This window comes from Lampris incognitus, chromosome 20 (assembly GCF_029633865.1).
Source record: "Lampris incognitus isolate fLamInc1 chromosome 20, fLamInc1.hap2, whole genome shotgun sequence".
In the NCBI taxonomy this organism is placed as follows: domain Eukaryota; kingdom Metazoa; phylum Chordata; class Actinopteri; order Lampriformes; family Lampridae; genus Lampris; species Lampris incognitus.
This window is the reverse complement of record NC_079230.1, coordinates 338,834-365,715: the sequence shown is the minus strand read 5'-3', so window position 1 is coordinate 365,715 and position 26,882 is coordinate 338,834. Positions and strand designations below refer to the sequence as shown.

General features: G+C 44.4%; 1 protein-coding gene across 3 annotated transcripts in view; it reads left to right on the top strand.

The window, feature by feature from the left end:
• Nucleotides 1-9,339: 9,339 nt before the first annotated feature.
• The window catches only part of eif4e2rs1 (eukaryotic translation initiation factor 4E family member 2 related sequence 1), a 93,208-nt gene continuing 75,665 nt past the window's right edge, over nucleotides 9,340-26,882 (top strand). For 2 of the 3 annotated variants that reach the window (XM_056300386.1, XM_056300385.1), the window contains exons 1-3: nucleotides 9,340-9,492; nucleotides 10,323-10,401; nucleotides 17,796-17,930. In XM_056300386.1, coding sequence (XP_056156361.1) covers nucleotides 9,476-9,492; nucleotides 10,323-10,401; nucleotides 17,796-17,930 — 231 coding nt within the window. In that variant the 5' untranslated portion in view covers nucleotides 9,340-9,475. The remainder of the gene's footprint in view (nucleotides 9,493-10,322; nucleotides 10,402-17,795; nucleotides 17,931-26,882) is intronic. The other variant, XM_056300387.1, reaches the window with a different exon arrangement.

Sequence of the window (26,882 nt, the reverse complement as noted above, 5' to 3'; positions counted from 1 at the left end):
TCTGATGGTCATTTTAACACTATTGATCTGTTATTTATCAGTCTGATGATCATTTTAACACTTTATTGATCTGTTGTTTATCAGTGTTTTGAACTGTATCAGTCAATTGAGCTGTTTATGAATCTGATATTTCTTGTGTTTCTTTACTTATTTAATGAAGCTTTTCCATCTTTGATGAAGATCTGATTGCATAAACATAATACCAAATACACAGATACACCCCCACACACACACACCACATACCCCAACACATTTGCCCCTACATACACCAGATATACTAATGCACTTTCAAAACACACACACACACACACACACACACACACACACACACACACACACACACACACACACACACACACACACACACACACACACGCCAAGGGTCTTTCCATTCTTTGAGTCAGTGGAATTTTTGCAGAGGCAGCAGAGCAGGTGTCAGGTCAGTGGATCTATGATGGATGGAGTTGATGTTTAGCTGCTGGGTCTACCTGTCTCTCTATTTTCTTTGGTTCTGTGCTAAGCCCATAGCAGAAGCTGAGGCAGGGTTCTGCCCACTCCACGTTTATATCGGAGAACATCATCTGTTTAACCTTATGTGATACGGAGCTACTGGGCTGTACAGTTTAGTCGATTGGTCAACGTAGTCACTCGTGGTGCGGGAGACACCGGTTCACGTCTCGGCTGTGGCAGTTCCCAGGCTGCCCCCTGAATTTGCTACATTGTTGTCAGAAGTGGGATGGTGAGACCATGAGGCCATCGGAAGCACATGAGCCCAGAGACGTGAGGGAGCTGATATGCTGAAGCGCGGGGATACGCTTCCCGAAGGAGGGGGTAGTGTAACGTGCACGGATAAATAGACTCGCTAGCCCTTGGCTAATGGGTTGGACACTTTAGCCGACTGGTTAACGTAGTGTACCTTGGTGCTGGAGACCCAGGTTCGCCTCCCTGCTGCGGCCGTTCCCAGCTGCCCCCGAATTCACTACATAGAAAAGTGCTATATAAATAAAGTTATTATTATCACTGTGCTTGTTCCACCTGCTATAGAAAAGATCTTGATCTAATCTAGAGAGATCCATTTCAACCTAGGAAGTTCAGTCCTGTCTGTCTAGATCTACCACGGTGAAGTGCTGTGCTTGTCTGTTGCTGTGGAAATGTTTGCTGCATTTGGTCCAGCAGCCAATCACATCCCAGCATTGTTACAGCAACCAATCAGAGCAGCCAGCATTGGGGTTGTTGGAGGGCCAGGCGATGATGATGATGGTCATGGTGATGGATGTGTCAGGGATTCTTTTCTTCTTCTCTGTTATTTGTCGTTTTGTTTTGAAGCTTTATTCTCACTCAAATGGCAGCTAGCTGGTCATTGCATTGGCTAGTCAGTACATTATCGAGCTAGCCAGTGAGTTAGCTAGCTAGTCAGTAAGTTGGTTAGCTAGCAAATAAGTTTGGTAGTCAATAAGGTAGGTAGTTAACTAGTTTAATAAATGAGATGAGTAGTTAGTTTATAAATGAGGTTGGAAGTTTATCCATTTGTAGGTTTCTTAGTAAACAAATTGTTTTGTGGTTATCCTCCTTAATGTGGGACTGAACATAACTGTTAAGACAACTGTTTAGACTAAAGTTTACCCCACACAACCTTTTTTCACATAAACACACACACTCACACCACTCTGTCCACCTGTCAATCTTTTGTGCCATATGGCTCTCCTCTGTCAGACCTCCAGCCCCATCTTCCACTACACTCCACCAATTGTCTTCATTGATAATACTTCCTCTTGTTGGTTAAAGTACACTCCAGGCAATCACATGATCTTCCTGTATGATGTCATATGCTCCTTCTTCATAATTTGTCAGTTACCCCTGCTTGAAGAGTCTGTGTATCTAAAATACTGAAAAATGACAAATAAAGTGTGAAACTTGAGGGTCTAGGTGTTTAATGGAGAGAAAGACACCCACTTGATCAAGTAATGATAACAATCGACAACTCTGTGGTTTCACAAAGCGTGACAGCCAAAAATCTTGGTGTTACATCTGATCCCAGCCTCTCCTTCGATAACCACATTAAAGAAATCACCAAGACTGCCTTTTTCACTTATGTAATATAGCTATATAACATATTTGATATAGCTAAAATTCAGTGTTTTCTGTCCATGGCTGACACAGAGATTCTAATACATGCATTTGTTTCATCCAGACTTGATTACTGTAATGTTCTGTTCTCAGGTCTGCCACATTCTAGTACTAAAAGTCTTCAGATGGTTCAGAATGCTGCTGCTAGAATCCAACTAAATCTAGGAAATTTGACCATATTACACCAATTCTTGCCTCTCTTCATTGGCTTCCTATCCATGTTAGATCAGACTTCAAGGTGCTCCTGCTAACTTATAAAATCCTAAATGGGCTTGCCCCATCCTACCTGTCTGATCTCCTTAAACCTTACATGCCATCTCGAGCCCTTCACTCTCAAAATACAGGGCTCCTGTGTGTACCCAAAGTTAAAAAGAAGTCAGCTGGTGGCAGGGCCTTTTCCTATCGGGTCCCGTTCTTGTGGAATAACCTGCCTGCTGCCATCAGACAATCAGAGTCTGTTGAGTCCTTTAAAGCCACACTGAAAACTCATCTTTTTGCCTTAGCCTACAATTAGTTGCCTCTGAATTCCTCCCTAAAGTCCCCTCCTCACACACCATTGGTACAACTACCACCATTCAACTAATTGTTATGCATGTTATGTTTATTTCTGTTATTGTGTAACTGTATTGTTAGTGATAATATGTGGAGTGTCTGTTGTTGTCCATGTATGTACCAAAAACAAATTCAACTGGCCTTGGTCGTGTGGCTAATAAAACAATCTAATCTAATCTAATCTAATCTAATCTAATCTAATCTAATCTAATCTTTAAACTGAGTGCTTCACAACCTGTACTGCATGGTGTGTCGGTTTCTGACTCAATGAATTTACCAACCACTGTTCTGCTGATGAGATTATAGCGTATAGATTATATTGTACAGATTATAGTGTATAGATTATAGTGTATAGATTATAGTGTATAGATTATAGTGTACAGATTATAGTGTATAGATTATAGTGTATAGATTATAGTGTATCGATTATAGTGTACAGATTATAAGTGTATAGATTATAGCGTATAGATTATAGAGTATATATTATAGTGTACAGATTATAGAGTATCGATTATAGTGTATGGATTATAGTGTACAGATAATAATTTATAGATTATTGTGTATAGATTATAGTGTGCAGATTATAGTGTATAGAGTATAGATTATAGTGTACAGATTTTAGAGTATAGATGATAGAGTATAGATTATAGTGTATAGATTATAGTATATAGATTAAAGTGTACAGATTATAGTGTATAGATTATAGTGTACAGATTGTAGTGTATAGATTATAGTGTACAGATTATAGAGTATCGATTATAGTGTATAGATTATAGTGTACAGATAATAGTTTATAGATTATAGTGTATAGAGTATAGATTATAGCAGTGTTTCTCAACCGGGGGTCCGCGGATCCCTAGTGGTCCGTGGTGTAATTGCAAGGGGTCCGTGAAAATAAAATATCTTTAAAAAAAAAGATCCTATGACATTTATAGAAATAGGATTATTTTACTCAAATGTGACTGAGACCTTTATGTACCTAAACTATAAAGGGTAACAGGACTTTTTTCTCTAATTACATCTGTTTCACAAGTGTAATTTATTGTATTTTAATAAGGGATCTCGCTCCCGTTTGCATTGTTAAAAGTTACTGCATAAAAATTCTGTTGTTACATATATCTGAAAGTTACTGCATACATATTCTGTTTTGTTACATATATCTGAAAGTTACTGAATACATATTCTGTTTTGTTACATATATCTGAAAGTTACTGAATACATATTCTGTTTTGTTACATATATCTGAAAGTTACTGAATACATATTCTGTTTTGTTACATATATCTGAAAGTTACTGAATACATATTCTGTTTTGTTACATATATCTGAAAGTTACTGCATAAGAATTCTGTTTTGTTAACTATATCTAAGTTACAACTGAAAGCTCTGATTTTTGCCCCAAAGAGTGAATAAATGCTATAATGCAATTTAAAATGCAGTTTCTACTGTTTCTATCAAATTGCAACCCCCCTCCCCCAAGATCAGGTGGAGGGGTCCTCAGGGTAGATCAAAAATACGCAGGGGGTCCAGGACCCCAAAAAGGTTGAGAACCACTGGATTATAGTGTACAGATTATAGTGTATAGAGCATAGATTATAGTGTACAGATTTTAGAGTATAGATGATAGAGTATAGATTATTGACTACTGCAAACTGTTCTCTTCTGTCACATGTCTTTTCTCTCTCTCTGAATTATGTCTTCTCCTTTCTCCTCTTCTGTGTGTGAATGGTGTGATGTGAGTCTCACTTGTGTGCACGTGCAGTCTGTCCTCCTCCCAGGTCTCCATGGTGATGGTGGTCACCACCTGGATGGACACTGCTTGGCATCCCCCTCATCACATTTTCTTTTTATATATCTTATAAATCCATATAATTTTGTAATCCTGTCTCAATCCTTCTGTCACTCAGACATGTGTCTAATTTTTTTTTCACACCGTGATGGTGGTCACGTGGCTCAGGGCCTGGGCTGTTACAGTGATGTGTGGACACTGCTTGGCTCATCATATTCTTCATCCATCCATTATCCGAACCTCTTATCCTGCTCTCAGGGTTGCAGAGATGCTGGAGCCTATCCCAGCAGTCACTGGGCAGCAGGCGGGGAGACACCCTGGATAGGCCGCCAGTCCATCACAGGGCCCACACACACACACACGCATTCACATTCACATTCACACCTAGGGACAACTTAGTACGGCCGATTCACCTGACCTACATGTCTTTGGACTGTGGGAGGAAACCGGAGCACCCGGAGGAAACCCACGCAGACACGGGGAGAACATACAAACTCCACACAGAGGATGACCCGGGATGACCCCCAAGGTTGGACTACCCTGGGGCTTGAACCCAGGACCTTCTTGCTGTGAGGCGATTGTGCTAACCACTGCACCACCGTGCCACCCCTCCTCATATTATTCTTCATATATCTTACAATTCATTATAATTGTGTTATCCGCTTTCAATGTTGTATTGTGCATATTGTGTAAACACAACATCATGTCACGTTGTCCGTCTTGGGAGAGAGATCCTCCTCTGTTGTTCTCCCCAAGGTTTCTTCCTATTGTTTCTCCCTGTTAAAGGTTTTTGGGTAGTTGTTGTTTATCCGATCTGAGGGTCTAAGGACAGCATGTTGTGCTGCTGTAAAGCCCGCTGCGGCACATGTGTCATTTGTGATACAGGGCTATACAAATAAAATTGACTTGATTTGAATTTAACTGCCTGGTTGGAACAAAGACCTGCACCCACACTGGCCCTTTCTGGATCATGTGGCCCATACCTGGTCTGTGTGGTCAAAACTTGAGCACACCCTGCTCAGGTTGTCAGCCATTGTATCCCTTGGCTCACTCACCCGTGTCGACAGCATGGACATGGAGACCCTCAATGCAGCGGGCTAGGTCAGATACAACAACCATACACCATCAAGCTTCAACCGGGGGCTGTGCCGTTTTCCTTGAAAACTCCCAGGAGGATTCCACTACCGCTGGTGGGGAAAGTCAAAGAAGAGCATCAGCACATGGAAAGCCTGAGCGTCACCAGCCGTGTGGAGGAGACAACTGACTGGTGCACCAGCATGGTGGTTGTGCCCAAGAAACACGGTAAAAAGGTATGATTGTGTGTTGACCTGTTTGTTTGTTTGTTTGTTTATTTACACATATGAAAAATTGAAAAAGATACAGTACATAACTGGAAGGAGAATGTGAAGGTGAATTGCCTAAAAAAAACCCAAGGGGCTTGAAAAGTGGCCTTCTGCAGGCAGCATGCCACAGGTTACAATTACAGCAACGCATCCATCCATTCATCTGTCCATTACCCAAACCGCTTGACCTGCCTTCAGGGTCGTGGCATGCTGGAGCCTATTCCAGCAGTCATTGGGAGGCAGGCGGAGAGACACCCTGGACAGGCCACCAGGCCATCACAGGGCCTGCACTAGAGCAATGCAGTATGCTCCATCTGTGTGTATCTATCAACCATTCCAGACATATATTTGTGATATGTATCCATCAACCATTCTAGACATATATTTGTAATATGTATCCATCAACCATTCCAGACATAGATTTGTATGTATCCATCAACCATTCCAGACATATATTTGTAATATGTATCCATCAACCATTCCAGACATATATTTGTAATATGTATCCATCAACCATTCCAGACAGATTTGTATGTATCCATCAACCATTCCAGACATATATTTGTATGGATCCATCAACCATTCCAGACATAGATTTGTATGTATCCATCAACCATTCCAGACACAGATTTGCATGTATCCATCAACCATTCCAGACATATATTTGTATGTATCATCAACCATTTCAGACATATATTTGTATGGATCCAGCAACCATTCCAGACATATATTTGCATGTATCTATCAACCATTCCAGACATATATTTGCATGTATCCATCAACCATTTCAGACATATATTTGTAGCTATCCATCAACCATTCCAGACACAGATTTGTATATATCCATCAACCATTCCAGACATATATTTGCATTTATCTATCAACCATTCTAGAGATAGATTTGTATGTATCCATCAACCATTCCAGACGTAGATTTGTATGTATCCATCAACCATTCTAGAGATAGATTTGCATGTATCTATCAACCATTCCAGACATATATTTGCATGTATCCATCAACCATTCCAGACATAGATTTGTATGTATTGTGACAACCACGGGGGAACTTTAGCACCCAACCCAACAACGAAACAAAGACCATCGGCAGGTTGGCCCGCTGTGGGCATTTATTCACAAGACAAATCGAAAAACGCTCAACATGACTACTGCTCCTCGTCTCAGCCGGCTGGCTCCCGTCTTCCTTGGCTCCTACGCTGGGCAGCCAACACAACTATCGCTACCTCTCTCTCCCCCTGGCGGCTGTCTCTGGCTCCCTTTTATCCTGGGGCTCCTCCTCAGCCTCTGATTGGGGCCAGGTGTGTCGCTCAGTCTCCCTCCCGTTGAGGGGGGAAGTGGGTACAGGTGTGTTTCTGGGCTGTGCTGGGTCGCTGGCCATGTTGCAGAAGCTGGGCTGACCCCGGGGTTGTCACAACTCCCCCTCCCAAGAAGGAAGCCAGGGTCCCCACGTATGGCCCAGAGGCAGGCATCGCGGCGGGACAGGGCGTCGGCGTTCTCCCGTTCCGGGCGGTGCACCACTCGGAAACTGTAATCCTGCAACATAAGGAACCATCGTGTTACCCGCTCGTTCGTGTCTTTGGCGGCGGCCATCCACCGGAGCGGAGCGTGGTCCGTGACGAGGTCGAAGCATCTCCCCAGGAGGTAGTAGCGGAGCTTCTCCACTGCCCACTTGATGGCCAATGCCTTCTTCTCTACCGTGGAGTAGGCCCGCTCATGGGCCAGGAACTTGCGGCTTACGTAGGTCACTGGATGCTCCTCTCCATCCTTCACCTGGGAGAGGACTGCTCCCACCCCTATGGCTGAAGCATCAGTTTGGACCACAAAAGGCAGGGCAAAAATCAGGGGTAACCAGTACGGAATCAGAGCAGAGGGCTTGCCTGAGCGTGGTGAAGGCCTCCTCCGCTTCTCTGGTCCAGAGAACGCGGTCAGGTAGGTTCTTCTTGGTGAGGTCGTGGAGCGGGCCGGCCAGGGTTGCGTACTGGGGGATGAACCTCTGGTAGTACCCCACCAGTCCCAGGAACGACGTCACCTGTTTTTTTGTCATAGGGCGGGGCCACTCCCTGATGGCCTCCAGCTTCGGTTCCTGGGGCCACAAGTTGCCTCGTCCCACTCGGTAGCCCAGGTACGAGGCTTCCTCAACCCCAAGGCGGCACTTCCGCGGGTTGGCTGTGAGGCCCGCGGTCCTCAGGGCCCCCAGGATGGCTCGCAGGTGGGTCAGGTGACCCCCCCAGGTGGCGCTGTGGATCACAATGTCATCCAGATAGGCCGTGGCATAGGCCCGGTAAGGACCCAGGACCCGGTCCATCATCCGCTGGAAGGTGGCGGGGGCCCCATGTACCCCGAACGGGAGTACGATGTATTGGTACAGCCCGGTTGGGGTCGCAAACGCCGTCTTCTCCCTTGCAGCCGGCGTCAGGGGGACCTGCCAATAGCCTTTAGTTAAGTCCAGGGTTGTAATGAAACGGGCTGGCCCTAGCTGCTCAATGAGCTCGTCTACCCGGGGCATGGGATAGGCGTCAAACCTGGACACTGCATTCAGCTGCCTGAAGTCGTTGCAAAACCTAAAAGTCCCATCTGGCTTAGGTACAATGACTATGGGGCTAGACCAATGGCTCTGAGACTCCTCTATCACCCCCAACTTCAGCATCTTTTCTACCTTCTCCTGAATGGCTGTCCGCCTCGCCTCTGGGACCCGGTACGGCCTCACCTGAACGGTTACCCCTGGCTCGGTGTGGATGTCGTTAGTCATCACTGTAGTTCGCCCAGGCAGCTCTGAGAAGACGTCCTGGTGCTGCAGGACCACTTCCCGGAGATCCTGCTGCTGGCTGGGCTCCAACATGGCTCCCATTGGAACCTCAGGGGGGGAGAGCGGGTTAGAACCACTGGACCGGCCTGTGGGACAGGGTGAGAGTGCCACTTTTTAAGCAGATTGATATGGTAGAGCTGCGTAGGTTTCCGTCTCCCCGGCTGTCTTACCACATAGTTCACCTTCCCCACCTGCTCAACCACCTCGTAAGGCCCCTGCCACTTGGCCAGGAACTTACATTCAGATGAGGGGATTAGGACCAGTACCTTCTCACCTGGCTGGAAGGTACGCACCTGGGCCCCTCTGGTGTACGTCCGGGCCTGGGCTTGCTGGGCCTGTTCCAGGTGCGCCCGCGCCACCGGCCAGATCTGGCCCAGCCTCTTCTTCATCCCCTCCACGTGTTCGAGGGGATGAAGGACGAGGGACGGCTCGCCCAGACTTCCTTGGCCAGGTCGAGCAGCCCCCTTGGCCTAACCCTAACCCCCTTGTAATTTAGTTTTCTTCTAATTTTTTTGTGTTTTCAAATGTGTAATTTTGCAACTGTGTGATTTTGTAAGTGTGCTGCCTGTCTTGGCCAGGCCCCCCTTGAAAAGGAGGTTTGTAATCTCAACGGGATCCTCCTGGTTAAATCAAGGTTAATAAATAAATAATGGCTCATCCTGTCTCGCGACCCTTCCAAACAACAACGCGCGTGCGCACAGGAAGTCCGGAAACGCGTTTGTCGTTGCGCGAAACCAAGAAGGACGCGTATGGTTTTAAGAGTGTTCGGACTTGGATTCTGCTGAAACTCGGCACGGAATTAAGAGTTCGTCGCTGTTCGCGAGGTTCGTGGTGGGGAAGGATGAATCAGCTGGAACAGTAAGTCGTGGCGCGTGCGCCGAGCAGCGGCTGACGTTACGGGACCGTGTGAGGGGACGCCGCCATGGCTGCGCTTATACAGAGCTGAGCGTGTACTTGCAGTGTAGATACTATCCGTTAGAGCGACATTACACCTATTCACGTATGTTTATTTTGTTGTAATTGCGGCTAGCTTTAGTCAGCAAGCTGCCGGCTAGCCCGTGATTTGACTTTGCTTAGCGATGAGCAGGCATTAGCTTAGCCACTCCTCTGCTGCTACTGCTACTAGTGCTGCTAGTGCCGCTAGTGCTACTAGTGCTGCTGCTAGTGCTGCTAGTGCTGCTACTAGTGCTACTAGTGCTGCTACTAGTGCTGCTAGTGCTGCTAGTGCTACTAGTGCTGCTACTGCTGCTAGTGCTGCTAGCGCTACTAGTGCTGCTACTGCTGCTAGTGCTGCTGCTAGTGCTGCTGCTAGTGCTGCTAGTGCTACTAGTGCTACTAGTGCTGCTACTGCTGCTAGTGCTACTAGTGTTGCTACTGCTGCTACTGCTGCTACTGCTGCTAGTGCTGCTGCTGCTGCTACTGCTGCTAGTGCTACTAGTGCTGCTGCTACCGCTGCTAGTGCTACTAGTGCCGCTAGTGCTGCTAGTGCTGCTGCTGCTGCTACTAGTGCTGCTACTAGTGCTGCTGCTAGTGCTGCTGCCCGCGTGTAAGTGAAGACTCGATACTACCGATAACTGGCAGCTCCACAAAACCACCAACAAATCCAGAATTATCAAACGTATTATAGCTGAACCCTGTATGGCTGAACCCTGTATGGCTGAACCCTGTGTGTGTGCCTGTTCCCTCAGTCTAAAGGATGAAGAGGAGGAGGAGGAGTCGGTGTGCTCCAGAGAGGACGTTATCAGGAACAACATCAACCGCTTTAAGGTGACATCACTTTGTGTCGTTTGTAGTTCTGTGCAAAGGCTTTGGGGCTCAAGGCATCTCTGTAAATGAAGCTCTGCTTTTCAAAGATGCACTTGATTCAGTGGATTTATTATTGCTATCTAGGTTGACACAGATTCCGAAGAGATGTCTATACAAATTGGTATATCATTCATCTGTTAGATATACAACAGTGGCTTCAGAAAGTATTGAGCCCCCTTCTCTTTTTGCACAATTTGTGTTATAGATTTAATTTTATTAGATGGACAAAATTACCATTTTTGTTCATCAGTCTACAATCAACCCATAATGACAAAGGGAAAACATGTTTAGAAATGTTTGCAAATTTAAAAAAAAAATGAAAAATTGAAATCTCTTCTGTAAGTATTCAGACCCTTAATTCAGTACTTGTGTAAGTATTCATATATAATAATGATAATAATAATAACAATAAATCGAACTTATATAGCACTTTTTTACCACTCAACGTGGCTTGACAATAAACAGGGTGAAACAAGACAACAGATAAACACAACACAGACACGCAGGGGTGGATGGGAAGTGGGGGGGGGGGGGCTACGAGAGGGCGAAGCGGCAGTCACACACAATGCCGGCAGTACTCTCCCACTTAAAGAGATACAGAAGGGCAAGAAAAAAGATCCAAACAAAACAACAGCACTGTGGACGTTGATTTTCTGTAGGGGTTTATTCCCGTAGCCTATTCCTGTCCCGAGGCATCCACTAGGCAGTGGCACTAGTTAACCCATAGCCGGGGCTGATTCGTGGGCATCAGGGACTATCCACACACCAGTGGGCCTGCGTACTGCATGTCTAGGGGCCGGACCTCCTCCGAGTCCCTTGTAGTTCAGCCAGGGTCAGATTCAGATTCAGACAACTTTATCCCAGAACGGCGATTCAGTTCTTACAGTCTACCCAGATATACAGTGCATCCGGAAAGTATTCACACCCCTTCACTTTCCCCACATTTTGTTATGTTACAGCCTTATTCCAAAATGGATTAAATTCCTTTTTTTCTCATCAGTCTATACACAACACCCCATAACGACAAAGCGAAAAAGGTTTTGTAGAAATTTTTGCAAATTTATTAAAAATGAAAAACGGAAATATTGCATGTACATAAGTATTCACACCCTTTACTCAGTACTTGGTTTAGGCACCCTTGTCAGCGATTACAGCCTCAAATCTTCTTGGGTATGAAGCTATAAGCTTGTCACACCTATATTTGGGGTATTTCTCCCATTCTTCTCTGCAGATCCTCTCGAGCTCTGTAAGGTTAGATGGGGAGCGTCGCTGCACAGCTATTTTCAGGTCTTTCCAGAGATGTCCAATGGGCCTCAAGTCTGGGCTCTGGCTGGGCCACTCAAGGACATTCACAGACTTGTCCCGAAGCCACTCCTTCGTTGTCTTGGCTGTGTGCTTAGGGTCGTTGTCGTGTTGAAAGGTAAACCTTCGCCCCAGTCTGAGGTCCTGAGCGCTCTGGAGCAGGTTTTCATCAAGGATCTCTCTGTACTTTGCTCCATTCATCTTTCCCTCGATCCTGACTAGTCTCCCAGTTCCTGCCGCTGAAGAACATCCCCACAGCATGATGCTGCCACCACCATGCTTCACTGTAGGGACGTTACTAGCAAGGTGATGAGAGGTGCCTGGTTTCCTCCAGATGTGACGTTTGGCATTCAGCTTAAAGAGTTCAATCTTGGTTTCATCAGACCAGAGAATCTTGTTTCTCATGGTCTGAGAGTCCTTTAGGTGCTTTCTGGTAAACTCCAAGTGGGCTGTCATGTGCTTTTTACTGAGCAGAGGCTTCCGTCTGGCCACTCTACCATAAAGGCCTGATTGGTGGAGTGCTGCAGAGATGGTTGTCCTTGTGGAAGGTTCTCCCATCTCCACAGAGGAATGCTGGAGCTCTGTCAGAGTGACCATCGGGTTCTTGGTCACCTTCCTGACCAAGGCCCTTCTCCCCCGATTGCTCAGTTTGGCTGGGCGGCCAGCTCTAGGAAGAGTCCTGGTGGATCCAAACTTCTTCCATTTACGAATGATGGAGACCACTGTGCTCTTCGGGACCTTCAAAGCTGTAGACATTTATTTGTACCCTTCCCCAGATCTGTGCCTTGATACAATCCTGTCTCGGAGGTCCACAGACAATTCCTTTGACTTCATGGCTTGGTTTCTGCTCTGACATGCACTGTCAACAGTGGGACCTTATATAGACAGGTGTGTGCCTTTCCAAATCCTGTCCAATCCATTGAATTTACTACAAGTGGACTCCAATCAAGATGTAGAAACATCTCAAGGATGATCAGTGGAAACAGGATAAACCTGAGCTCAATTTTGAATGTCATAGCAAAGGGTGTGAATACTTATGTACATGCAATATTTCAGTTTTTTATTTTTAATAAATTTGCAAATATTTCTACAAAACCTTTTTCACTTAGTCATTATGCGGTACTGTGTGTAGATTGATGAGGGGAAAAAAAGGAATTTAATCAATTTTGGAATAAGGCTGTAACATAACAAAATGTGGGGAAAGTGAAGGGGTGTGAATACTTTCCGGATGCACTGTACACAAACTCACAGACAAGCGGCAATCATCACCATGTCAGAGACAACAGACAGATCAGTACGTGGGCAAGAGATGCACACTGTCACCCTCATATGGCCCTGCATGCAGACTCACACGAGGACCAGGTGAAGGGTAAAAATCCATGTAAGTCAAAAGAACAGAACAATAAATAAATAAATGAAGCATTCTAAGATGCATTGCACGTTCCCCCACTACAGTCAGTGAATGTACAGGCCCACAAGCCATGCGAAAAACAGGCAAGGTATAAACCAACTATTGTGGTTTAAAACAAAATAAAGCATTTATTTAAAATGACTAATCTCTGCATGTCCGTGTGGCGACACATGGTAACTGGGTCCAAGGTGTACCCAGTTACCGTGTCTCGCCACGAAGAGGTGCTACATAGGGCTTGCTGTTGGAAAGGCTATGTACTAGTAGGGAGAGATGTATGCGCGCGGCTCTCCTGTTCGCATTTCTACTAGCCAGCAGCGAAGGTTGAGAGTGAGATGTTACAGGCACACAACACTACACCAACACACTAGATGCTTCACAACAACCCCTCACAACAAGAATGTCACGCACACATACGTATATGTTTGTAAATGTGAAAAAACAAGAAATGTACAAATAACCTGAGAAATTTAAAGATTTTTGGGTGATGTGGGCCATCTGTAAATATCTGTTCATATCTAGATTATAATTATAATTAAATAATTATAAACATCGCAATGACATATCGATAGTGTGTTTTAAGAATCGTAAATAATGATGTTAAAAAAGTTGCTGAGAGCTATATCAAATGGGCAAAATGGAAAATATATGTTTAATGATTCCACTTCAGTAGAATAAAGATTCTGGCTCTTAGAAGAGATGGTAGCGGCCATTTGAATGGCAGGGCCAAGTGCACATTCTTTGCAGTATGTATTTGTGTATGAACTCTTGTTCAAGTTGAGATCATTGTAGTACCTTTTGCTCCTGCCATCAGTTTTTTTTTAACTAACCTATTTGGTGAATGATAAGTCCCTTCTCATTTTGTTCTCAAGTTGTGAGTTCTTACAGATATGTTAAAACTAAACGAGTCTTTTTATCATTATCAATAGGCAAATGTGTCACATTGTTATTTTTGATAAAACAAATGAAGTGGAACTGGTGCCTTCAAATTGGATCAACAAAGAAGAATGTGTGTGGCCATCAAACATCATAGATGTTGTCAAGGCCACAAAAAATAAAGAACAACATGGAGAAGGATGGAAACCAGACAGGGTCAGAGTTATATTCACATCAGGTCACGTCCAATTTTGTGGATTCTGTTACATGTACTTGTACATTACGTGTGGCCTCTGTGTTAAGTTTGCATGTTCTCCCCGTGTCTGCGTGGGTTTCCTCCGGGTGCTCCGGTTTCCTCCCACAGCCCAAAGGTCACATGTAGGTCAGGTGAATCGGCCGTACTAAGTTGTCCCTGTGTGTGTGTGTGTGTGTGTGTCTGTGTGTCTGTGTCTGTGTCTGTGTGTGGACCCTGTGATGGCCTGTCCAGGGTGTCTCCCTGCCTGCTGCCCAGTGACTGCTGGGACAGGCCCCAGCATCCCCACGACCCTGAATAAGTATAAGCGGTTTGGATAATGAGTGAGTGAATGAATGAATGAATGACTTCAGCACTTTGTAGAAGCCCTTTTGGCAGTAATTGCACCTTCGAGTCGTCTTGGGTAAGTCTATGCCTGGATTTGGGCAGTTTATCCCATTCTTCCTGCCATATCCTCTCAAGCTCCATCAGATTGGATAGGAAGCATCTGAACTGCTATTTTCAGGTCTCCACGGATGTTCTATGGAGTTTAAGACTGGGCTTTGGCTGAGCCACTGAAGAACAGTCAGAGATTTGTCCCAAAGCAACTCCAGTATTGTCTTGGCAGTATGCTTCAGGTCATTGTCTTGCTGAAAGATGAACTGCCACATGCACTCTAGGAGCATGTTTTCTTCAAGGACCTCTGTATTTGGCTGTATTCATCCTTCCCTCAGTTCTGACCAGTCTCACCATCCCTGCCACTGAGAATCACCACCATAGTATTGCGCTGCCACCACCATGCTTCACCATAGGGATAGTGTTAGCCAGGTGATGAGCAGTGCCTGGTGTTTGCCAGACAATAGTGCTTGAAGTTCTGGCCAAAGAGGTCAATTTTTTTTCATGCTCTCAGAGTATTTTAAATGCCATTTGGGTTAGGGTTAGCAGGCTGTCATATGCCTTTCAGTTAAGAGTGGCTTCCATTACTCTACTGTAAAGGCCTGATTGATGGAGAACTGCTGAGATGGTCCTCTTTCTGGCAGGTTCTCCCATCTCTGCAGAGAACTTCCAAAGCTCTGTTAGAATTACCACTGGGTTCTTGGTCATCTCCCTGACCAAGGCCTTTCTTGCCCGGTTACTCTGTTTGGCCGGACGACTAACTCTAGGAAGAGTTCTTTTGGTCCCAAACATCTTCTATTTCACAGTTATTGAGGCCACTGTGCTCCTGGGAACACTCTAAAGCTTTAGAAATGGTTTTATACTCTTTCCCACAATTTTAGTATGGAGATCTGTAGAGTTCCTTGGGCTTCATGTCTTGGTTTTTGGCCTGACATGCGATGTGAATAGTGGGACCTGATATACACCAGTGTGTGCCTTTCTAAACTATGTCCAATCAATTCAGTTTGCCATAGGCGGACTCCAATCAAGTCCTAGACATCTCAAGTATAATGAAAGCAAACAGGATGCACCTGACCAAAATTTGGAGTGCCACAGCAATGGTTGTGAATAGTTTCGTCAATGAGAGATTTCAGTTTTTGATTTTAAAAAATTTACAAAAATTTTTGTTTTCACTTTGTCATTATGGGTTATTGAGTGTAGATTGATGGGCAATTTTATCAGAATCAGAATACTTTATTCATCCCTGAGGGTCAATTGGGTAATTGGATTTAAATTGGGTTTGTCTGTTTAAAATTAAATATAAAACACAAAATGCAAAAATTGAATACTTTTTAAAGGCTTTGTATGTATATTTGTGTGTGTGTGTGTGTGTGTGTGTGTGTGTGTGTGCGCGCGCCTGCAAAAGAAGTAGGCCCTCCTTTTCAATTTACATATGCATCACCAGATAAACAAGTGCATGTAACACCATCTCCTTTATCACACATGCTTTTTATATGAACGTGTTTCTAGAAAATGACCAAATGACAAATTACCGATGAAAAGACAGGAGGAGGAGCTGGAGGTGGCAGAGTTGAAGATGCTAAGATTTTCATTGGGAGTGATGAAGAAGGACAGGATTAGGAACGACTATATTAGAGGGACAGCTCAGGTTGGATGGTTTGGAGACAAAGCAAGAGACAAGACTGAGATGGTTTGGACATGTGTGGAGGAGAGATGCTGGGTATATTGGGAGAAGGATGCTGAATATGGAGCTGCCAGGGAAGAAGAAAGAGGAAGGCCAAAGAGGTGGTTTATGGGTGTGGTGAGGGAAGACATGCAGGTGGCTGGTGTGACAGAGGAAGATGCAGAGGACAGGAAGAGATGGAAACGGATGATCCACTCTGGCGACCCCTAAAGGGAGCAGCCGAAAGTAGTAGTATTAGGGTTACTAGAGAATGAGCTTAAAGCATGATTTAACAGACTGAAAGAGGCAAGATGGTGGGTATCAGCAGAGCAGCTCTGAGCTTCACAAGATAGTGGGTATCAGCAGAGCAGCTTTGAGCTTCACAAGATGGTGGGTATCATCAGAGCAGCTTTGAGCTCCACCAGACATTAGAGTTGCTGGGCTTTTTGAAGACGACAGTCTCGGAGGTGTACAATGAATGAACGAGAACACAAGACACCTCATCAAAACATTTGCTATTTTGGAGGCGGCATTTGTAGATGAACATGGAAGACGTCAGCTGGCTTGGACCACAAAAACTCATCACCTGTTCACAGTGCAATGGTTAACATGACAATAATTATGATGCACAATTACCAATTTTGGAACATGCAATGTGTTGCACTCTTGCCTGTACAGGGTACAATAGCAGATGAGTATGCAAAGTAACTTCCCTGTTCATGGTAAGCTGTTGAAGACGTTTGCAGTGGGCTAAGAAACATCAGCACTCAGCTGTTGACTGCAAAAAGAATTATCTAGTGTGACTAATCCCGTTTCCAGCTGCACCACCTCAATGGTAGACTCAGGCCAGATTTACACCAGATGTGACTCGCAAGTATGAAGCAGTGTGAGCATCGGTGCGTCACTTTTTACCTCAAATTAATGGATGTTAGTGCTTCCACCTGCATCGTGTGTCAAATGGGTCCACATATTGCTCATGTGCATGAAGCAAACAAGTGTTGGAATGGTCTGAGAACATTCAGCTGAAATAATATTAATGACCTGGCCACCATAATCCTCCAATATCAGTCTCATTGAACATCTTTGGAATGAACTCAATCACGGCATCCATAGAAGGAGCTACCACCCATCAACCATGGGCAGTTGTGTGAAGGACTGATGTCTGCATGGCCATCTTTAACATACCGCAAAGCTGCAGGATCCATGTTGAGTCACTGCCATGATTTATGGCACCTGTTATAAGGGCCCAAGGTGGTCCAACATGTTACCAAACAGGGGTTTCTATTTTTCTGGGAGCTGAGTGTATATGTACATGCAGTGTGTCAGGGTGCAGGAGAACATTCTCTATAGTATGACTATACATCCTGACATGAAAACTACATATCTGTTAATCCATATATAGACAGTGTTTCCAGATGACGAACACCCTCTCCAGTATAATGACGCATTGTTACATTAACTGTCTGTTTGTCATATAGGCAGTGTGTCCTGGTGCCGGAGAACATCCACTACAGTATAATTACACATTCTGGTACAGCAGAAGAACTCCCAGTCGACCAGCCAACACTCAGAGCTATGAACAGAACATCCGACAGATCAGCACTGTGGCATCGGTGGGTCCATAACTGTCGTAAAATATCTCTAATGATTTGTTTATTTTGATTGGGTTTATTTTTATAGGGACAGTCTCTTGCCCAATGACTCTGTTCACCACAATAGAAGCAGACTCCTGTGGCTTTTGATTTGTCGAGTTGAAGCGTGAATGTATTTTCCACACCTTTTCCTGCACCCTCTGTCTGGTGGGTATACCATTCCTGTTCCATCTGCAGTGTGAAAATAGTGGACTTGTACAGCCATTAGTTTGTTTCACAGTGTCTATTTAAACTGCAGTTGAAAGTGATAATGATGTGATGTTATCATCAAAACTTTGCTACTGGTTACCGGTGCCAGCCAGTTGACAGCAACTTTAGATTTTGCCTGTATATAGTCACTACTACTACTACTACTACTACTACTACTTTTGGCTGCTCCCGTTAGGGATCACCAAAGCGGATCATCTGTTTCCATCTCTTCCTGTCTTCTGCATCTTCCTCTGTCACACCAGCCACTTGCTTGTCCTCTCTCACCACGTCCATAAACCTCCTCTTTGGCCATCCACTTCTCCTCTTCCCTGGCAGCTCCATATTCAGCATCCCTCTTCCAATATACCCAGCATCTCTCTTCCACACATGTCCAAACCATCTCAATCTTGTCTGTCTTGCTTTGTCTCCAAACCGTCCAACCTTAGCTGTCCCTTTAATATTCCTCTAACCTCCAGCTCCACCTCCTGTCTTTTCATCAGTGCCACTGTCTCCAAACCATACAACATAGCTGGTCTCACTACCATCTTGTAAACCTTCCTTTTAACTCTTGCCGGTACACTTTTGTCACAAATCACTCTTGACGCTCTTCTCCACCCACTCCACCCTGCCTGCACTCTCTTCTTCACCTCTCTTCTGCACTCCCCATTACTTTGGACAGTTGACCCCAAGTATTTAAACTCATACACCTTCGTCACCTCTACTCCTTGCATCCTCACCATTCCACTGTCCTCCCTCTCATTCACGCATAGGTATTCCATCTTGCTCCTACTGACTTTCATTCCTCTTCTCTCCAGTGCATACCTCCCTCCACCTGCACCCTACTCTCACTACACATCACAATGTCATCCACAAACATCATAGTCCACGGAGACTCCTGCCTGATCTCGACCGTCCACCTGTCCATCACCATTGCAAACAAGAAAGGGCTCAGAACTGATCCTTGACGTAATCTCACCTCCACCTTGAACCCATCTGTCATTCCAACCGCACACCTCACCATTGTCACACTTCCCTCATACATACCCTACATACTTCTCTGCAACTCCCTCATGCAATACCACACCTCCTCTCTCGGCACCCTGTCATATGCTTTCTCTAAACCTACAAAGACACAATGTAACTCCTTCTGACCTTCTCTATACTTCTCCATCAACATTCTCAAAGCAAACATCACGTCTGTGGTGCTCTTTCATGGCATGAAACCATACTGCTGCTGCTGATCATCACCTCTCCTCTTAACCTAGCTTCTATTAGTCTGTCCCATATTGCTTTTATATAGTCAATCCGCCACACGCAGGGCACACACACACACACACACACACACACACACGTGATGGCCTGGTGGCCTGACCAAGGTATCTCCCCGCCTGCCACCCAATGACTGCTGGAATAGGCTCCAGCATCCCCGCGGCCTTGAGAACAGGATAGGCGGTTCAGCTAATGGATGGATGGATGGATAGTCGGTCCTTTTGTGTATATCTGAAGATCCTTTTCGTTCAACTCGTGTATTCTTCTTGTGATGGTGCGTCTTGAGGGAGGCTCATGCGTGCCATCATTCGTTGCGATCCTAAGAATATTCCTCAGACTGACATCTTCCACAATACTAACCGGCCTGCAGTTTGTAGCTATCCACTCCGCTGTGGCATCGGTTAGCTTGTCTTGCTTCTTTTTATCTATACTTCTCCCAAACATATCTAACGTAGTCTGCCGAAGCCTCCCTTTGGTGGGTGATTTGCTGGCATCAACCGTGTGTTTTGCATTTAGGTGATAATTCAGACTCGAAGTACTCCAGTGATAGGAAAATTCAACATTACAGTAGTTACAAATACCTTTCGTTCTATCAACTCCGCCGTCTGGAATTGATTTAAAAAGAAAATGTCCATGTAATAGTTCATTACCTTTCTCCATTTTTTTTCTCTCCACGTCAATTCTTGTCTGTTCCGGTTCATGTGAGCGCTGCAGCAGTCTTAGGCCCACCCCAAATGCTCTCACTGGCCCACCCCAAGCCAATACTGATCAACATCCCACCCCTCCTGTGACCCATGGTTTGTCTGTATGTGTAGTCAGAGCCAGTGAGCAACAGACTTTCAAAATAATAATAATAAAAAAAACTGCGTTGATCCACGATAAAATAATTGTTGGCGTTAACGCGATAATAACACGTTAACTTGCCCGGCCCCAATATATATATACATTAGTGGTGGGACTTGATTAAAAAAGTTTATTATGGGCTTTGTAATTAATTATCATAATTAATTGCATTTTAATCGCATATCGATATTTGACACCAGAAGCAAAATTTTTCAATTCAAACAGGTCTTGGTAGATGACTAAATCAATGAATAGACACATAAGTTTAAACAACAAAATCCTGTTTATTTTGTTCAAAACAAGTTTGTTTGGTAAACACAGTACTTTTTGTAACCCCTGATCTTCTACCACTGAAAGTGGTCTACAGTCCACAGCAATCCATTTCGCCAGTGAGTTTGTTAATTTATCAGACGTGGACTTACTCATCTTGGCTTTGAAACCCGTCATCTGGTGGAGAGTCGGTTGGCGACTCTGCTTGGTTGTACTAGGAGCACTAGCATTAGCGTTAGCTCTGGTGTTTGTACTAGCTGCAACGTGTTTCGCATTTAGGTGGTACCGGAGGCTTGAATACCTGCGGTGGAATGCAAACTCTTTGTTGCAGAGTCTGCACACAACAGTGCTCTTATCTAGGCTTCCATCCGACCGGTTTTTAAACGTAAATTTCCCATCCACAGAGCTAAGCAACACGGTGTCATCCTTGTCGTCCATCACATCTGTTGTTAGCATACTAACTTGTTATCCTAACCTACTCCGCCTTCCGCTTGACTGACGTCACTCGGTGCATCGGTATAGTCCGTATGCCAGAAACGAGTGCACTGAGAAGCTTTCCGTGTTGACCGGAGTGTAAAAATAAAATGCGATAAAATGCGTTAATTTTTTTTAACGCCGTTATTTTTCCTATAATTAATTATCAAAATAACGCGTTAAAGTCCCAGCCCTAATATATACACTCACTGGCCACTTTATTAGGTACACCTTGCTAGTACCAGGTTGGACCCTCTTTTGCCTTCAGAACTGCCTTAATCCTTCGTGGCATAGATTCAACAAGGTACTGGAAACATTCCTCAGAGAGTTTGGTCCATATTGACATGATAGCATCACGCAGTTGCTGCAGATTTGTCGGCTGCACATCCATGATGCGAATCTCGCGGTCCACCACATCCCAAAGGTGCTCTATTGGATTGAGATCTGGTGACTGTGGAGGCCATTTGAGTACAGTGAACTCATTGTCATGTTCAAGAAACCAGTCTGAGATGATTCGAGCTTTATGACATGGCGCGTTATCCTGCTGGAAGTAGCCATCAGAAGATGGGAACACTGTGGTCGTAAAGGGATGGACATGGTCAGCAACAATACTCAGGTAGGCTGTGGCGTTGACACGATGCTCAATTGGTACTAAGGGGCCCAAAGTGTGCCAAGAAAATATCCCCCACACCATTACACCACCACCACCAGCCTGAACCGTTGATACAAGGCAGGATGGATCCATGCTTTCATGTTGTTGACGCCAAATTCTGACCCTACCATCCGAATGTTGCAGCAGAAATCAAGACTCATCAGACCAGGCAACGTTTTTCCAATCTTCTATTGTCCAATTTTGGTGAGCCTGTGCGAATTGTAGCCTCAGTTTCCTGTTGTTAGCTGACAGGAGCGGCACCCGGTGTGGTCTTCTGCTGCTGTAGCCCATCTGCCTCAAGGTTCGACGTGTTGTGTGTTCAGAGATGCTCTTCTGCATACCTCAGTTGTAATGAGTGGTTATTTGAGTTACTGTTGCCTTTCTGTCAGCTCGAACCAGTCTGGCCATTCTCCTCTGACGTCTGGCATCAACAAGGCATTTTCGCCCACAGAACTGCCGCTCACTGGATATTTTCTCTTTTTCGGACCATTCCCTGTAAACCCTAGAGATGGTTGTGCGTGAAAATCCCAGTAGATCAGCAGTTTCTGAAATACTCAGACCAGCCCGTCTGGCACCAACAACCATGCCATGTTCAAAGTCACTTAAATCACCTTTCCTCCCCATTCTGATGCTCGGTTTGAACTGCAGCAGATCTTCTTGACCATGTCTACATGCCTAAGTGCATTGAATTGCTGCCATGTGATTGGCTGATTAGAAATTTGTGTTAACGAGCAGTTGGACAGGTGTGCCTAATAAAGTGGCCGGTGAGTGTGTGTGTATATATATATATATATATATATATATATATATATATATATATATATATCAACACGGATACAGGAAAAAAATGTTTTATACATTACAGTACAGGCCTTTTTTCCTGTATCCGTGTTGATATTCCGCTCCTCATTAGTTGAGCACTCTCACAACATTGACGGTTTCGAAAAAAAAACGCTATTTACAGTGCATCCGGAAAGTATTCACACCCCTTCACTTTCCCCACATTTTGTTATGTTACAGCCTTATTCCAAAATGGATTAAATTCCTTTTTTTTCTCATCAATCTACACACAATACCGCATAATGACAAAGTGAAAAAGGTTTTGTAGAAATTTTTGCAAATTTATTAAAAATAAAAAACTGGAATATTGCATGTACACAAGTATTCACACCCTTTACTATGACACTCAAAATTGAGCTCAGGTTCATCCTGTTTCCATGGATCATCCTTGAGATGTTTCTAAGGTCCCACTGTTGACAGTGCATGTCAGAGCAGAAACCAAGCCATGAAGTCAAAGGAATTGTCCGTGGACCTCCGAGACATGATTGTATTGAGGCACAGATCTGGGGAAGGGCACAAAACATTTCTACAGCTTTGAAGGTCCCGAAGAGCACAGTGGTCTCCATCATTCGTAAATGGAAGAAGTTTGGATCCACCAGGACTCTTCCTAGAGCTGGCCGCCCAACCAAACTGAGCAATCGGGGGAGAAGGGCCTTGGTCAAAGAGTTGACCAAGAACCCGATGGTCACTCTGACAGAGCTTCAGCGGTCCTCTGTGGAGATGGGAGAACCTTCCAGAAGGACAACCATCTCTGCAGCACTCTACCAATCAGGTTTTTATGGTAGAGTGGCCAGATTGAAGCCTCTGCTCAGTAAAAGGCACATGACATTCCGCTTGGAGTTTGCCAGAAAGCACCCAAAGGACTCTCAGACCATGAGAAACAAGATTCTCTGGTCTGATGAAACCAAGATTGAACTCTTTGGCCTGAATGCCAAACGTCACGTCTGGAGGAAACCAGGCACCTCTCATCACCTTGCTAGTAACGTCCCTACAGTGAAGCATGGTGGTGGCAGCATCATGCTGTGGGGATGTTCTTCAGCGGCAGGAACTGGGAGACTAGTCAGGATCGAGGGAAAGATGAATGGAGCAAAGTACAGAGAGATCCTTGATGAAAACCTGCTCCAGAGCGCTCAGGACCTCAGACTGGGGCGAAGGTTTACCTTTCAACACGACAACGACCCTAAGCACACAGCCAAGACAACGAAGGAGTGGCTTCGGGACAAGTCTGTGAATGTCCTTGAGTGGCCCAGCCAGAGCCCAGACTTGAGGCCCATTGAACATCTCTGGAAAGACCTGAAAATAGCTGTGCAGCGACACTCCCCATCTAACCTTACAGAGCTCGAGAGGATCTGCAGAGAAGAATGGGAGAAATACCCCAAATATAGGTGTGCCAAGCTTGTAGCTTCATACCCAAGAAGACTTGAGGCTGTAATCGCTGCCAAGGGTGCCTCAACCAAGTACTGAATAAAGGATGTGAATGCTTGTGTACATGCAATATTTCCGTTTTTTATTTTTAATAAATTTGCAAAACTTTCTACAAAACCTTTTTTACTTTGTCATTATGGGGTATTGTGTGTAGATTGATGAGAGAAAAAAGGAATTTAATCCATTTTGGAATAAGGCTGTAACATAACAAAATGTGGGGAAAGTGAAGGGGTGTGAATACTTTCTGGATGCACTGTAGATATGAAACAGGCTTGTACTGCAATGCATTAAAACTTTTTTCCTGTATCCGTGTTTATATACAGTGCATCCAGAAAGATCTGACTGGTTACTGTCCACTGAAATTAGAGGCGTGATGCTGGGCAATGTGTGCTGTGTGTTTTCTTTGTTAAACCACATTAGCAACTGATGAGTGTACCAAACTAGCCTGTACTGCAATGTATTAAAATCTTTTTTCCTGTATCTGTGTTGATATTCCCTCCTCGTTACTTGAGCACTTATAACAACACCATTGACGATTTCGGGGGAAAAAAATGCTACTATATATGTGTGTGTGTGTGTGTGTGTGTGTGTGTGTGTGTGTGTGTGTGTGTGTGTGTGTGTGTGTGTGTGTGTGTGCATCACGCAGAATGCTATATATATATATATATATACACACACACACACACACATATGTATATACACACACATATGTATACATATATATGTATATATATGTATATTATCATTCTGCATGATAGAAACCATCAGAATCTGATGAACCTTAATCCTCAGTAATGTTAACTGGTTATTATTCTGTATTCAGCTCTAGCTGCAGTGTGCACCAACAACCACCAGAAAGGAACTGTGAGCAGTCCAAATCCCCCCCCTCAGTTCAATTCAATTCAATATGTGCTTTATTGGCATGACATAGTATGTTTGTGTACATATTGCCAAAGCATGTACAACAACACAACACAACAATGATTATAATAATAACAGCAACAACAACAATGATTATAATAATAACAGCAACAACAACAATGATTATGATATCAAACAACAGTAGCAATAGGTGCCGTCACCCACTGTCTCTCAGGCTGTGGCAAGATAATAAAAATCTTGCTGCAATGCTCGCCACTGGCCCCCCTCCCAGGACCCCCCGCAGCTTAACTGCGTCCTCCATTTCCTGCTACTCTGGAATCACGTGTTCCAGCTGCTGAACAAAAGCCCGGCGCCGTTTTTCCACATGTCACATTTAAGGAGGAAGTGCACCTCTGTCTCCCCTTCATCTGTCATGCACTGACCACATGTTCGATGCTCTTTTAGCAACCACGTCTTTTTGTGTCTCCTCTTTTCCATGGCTAGACTGTGGTCACTGAGCCTGTATTTGGTGAGGATCTGTCGCTGCTTCCTGTCTCTGACAGTTAAGAGGTATTCTTCCAAATCATAGTTGGTTTTTAGGGCCCGATAGACTTCTAGTTTGTTTTGAGTTTTGATTTCAGCTTTCCAGTGTTTCACATAATTGTTCTTGCTCTCTCTCTCTCTCTCTGCTCAGTTCACTTTATTGGCATGACAAATTGTTCATCTGTGTTGCCAAGGCTTTTGATACATTAAAATGTATGTAAATTGAAAAACAAAGTAGATAGTCTCTCTGTCTCTCTCTCCGTCTGTCTGTCTTGCTCTGTCTCGCTGTTTTTCCCTCCCATTCTCTTTCTGTCTGTCTCTCTCTCTGTCTCTGTTTTCTCTCCGTCTCTCTCGCTCTGTCTCTCTCTCTGTCTGCCTGTCTCTGTTTTTCTCTCGTTCTCTTTCTGTCTGTCTCTCTCTCTCTCTACCTCTGCCTGTCTCTCTCGCTCTGTCTCTGTCTGTCTGTCTGTCTGTCTCTCTCTGTCTCTTTCTCTGTCTGTCTGTCTCTCTGTTTTCTCTCTCGTTCTCTTTCTGTCTCTCTGTCTCTCTCATTCTCACACACGCACCCTCCCTTTACCGCCCGGAAGTATTTTCCTCAGCAACCCAGTCACCAGAATAAAACGTTGGCATTTTATGTTTCTGCACGCCGTGGATGTGTTAAGATTTTAATAAACATCAACACTTAAGCTTCTAGCCCGTGTTGATGGAGCCTGCGTCCACGACATTTGAGTCAAGTTTCTATCTGTGAAGATAAAAAGTGGCTGACATTCTGTTTATTCTCAGTGGAAAACACAATATTTTAAGATAGTTTTTGAATTAAAATGCATTTTGGCAACATTAATAGTGGCAAATGTTTATTTTATTTTCCTCATCCTTGTTTGGGTGAACGTATATGATCTTTAGTTTGGTAGTTATTACCACGATTCTTTCAGGTCTTGTCAGAAGGTTGTCTTTACACCTGCAAGATGAAAGTCCCCGGAAAGACCTTGGCGCCTTTGTGAACATTGTGACAATGAACCCTCTTATACGCAGTATGATGAGCATAAAAAAAAATGTTCAGAAATGGAGTTTGGGAAGGAAACTCAAACGGGCAAGATCAGATGCTGTATAGGAGCTGCTGTCACCAGTCAAGACCATCCCGGCGCGAGGTATGCAGCATCGATTTTTGAAGATCTCAAAGACAACTTGGTTGGCGAGATTGAAGAAACTGAATGTACCCACCAACTGATAATTCAGACAACGGTAAACAGCATAATTTAACATTACTGTCATGATCATGCAGTCAATATATTAATAATAGTAATGATTATATGATGATTAAAATAATTTTTAGCACCAGAACCTCAACTTGAATCCTGACTAAGACCTACACACTGACAGATAGTGTAGCATTTACAAAGAAAAGACTTGGACAGCACTCCAATTTGAACTTTTTAACATTGCCACACTGATGTTTTGGGCAAGATGCCCTTCTTCAACGTATTTAAATCAATACACATGGGTGGGATTAATTACAGTTATCCAAAGGAGTTGAATCAAGTGCAGCT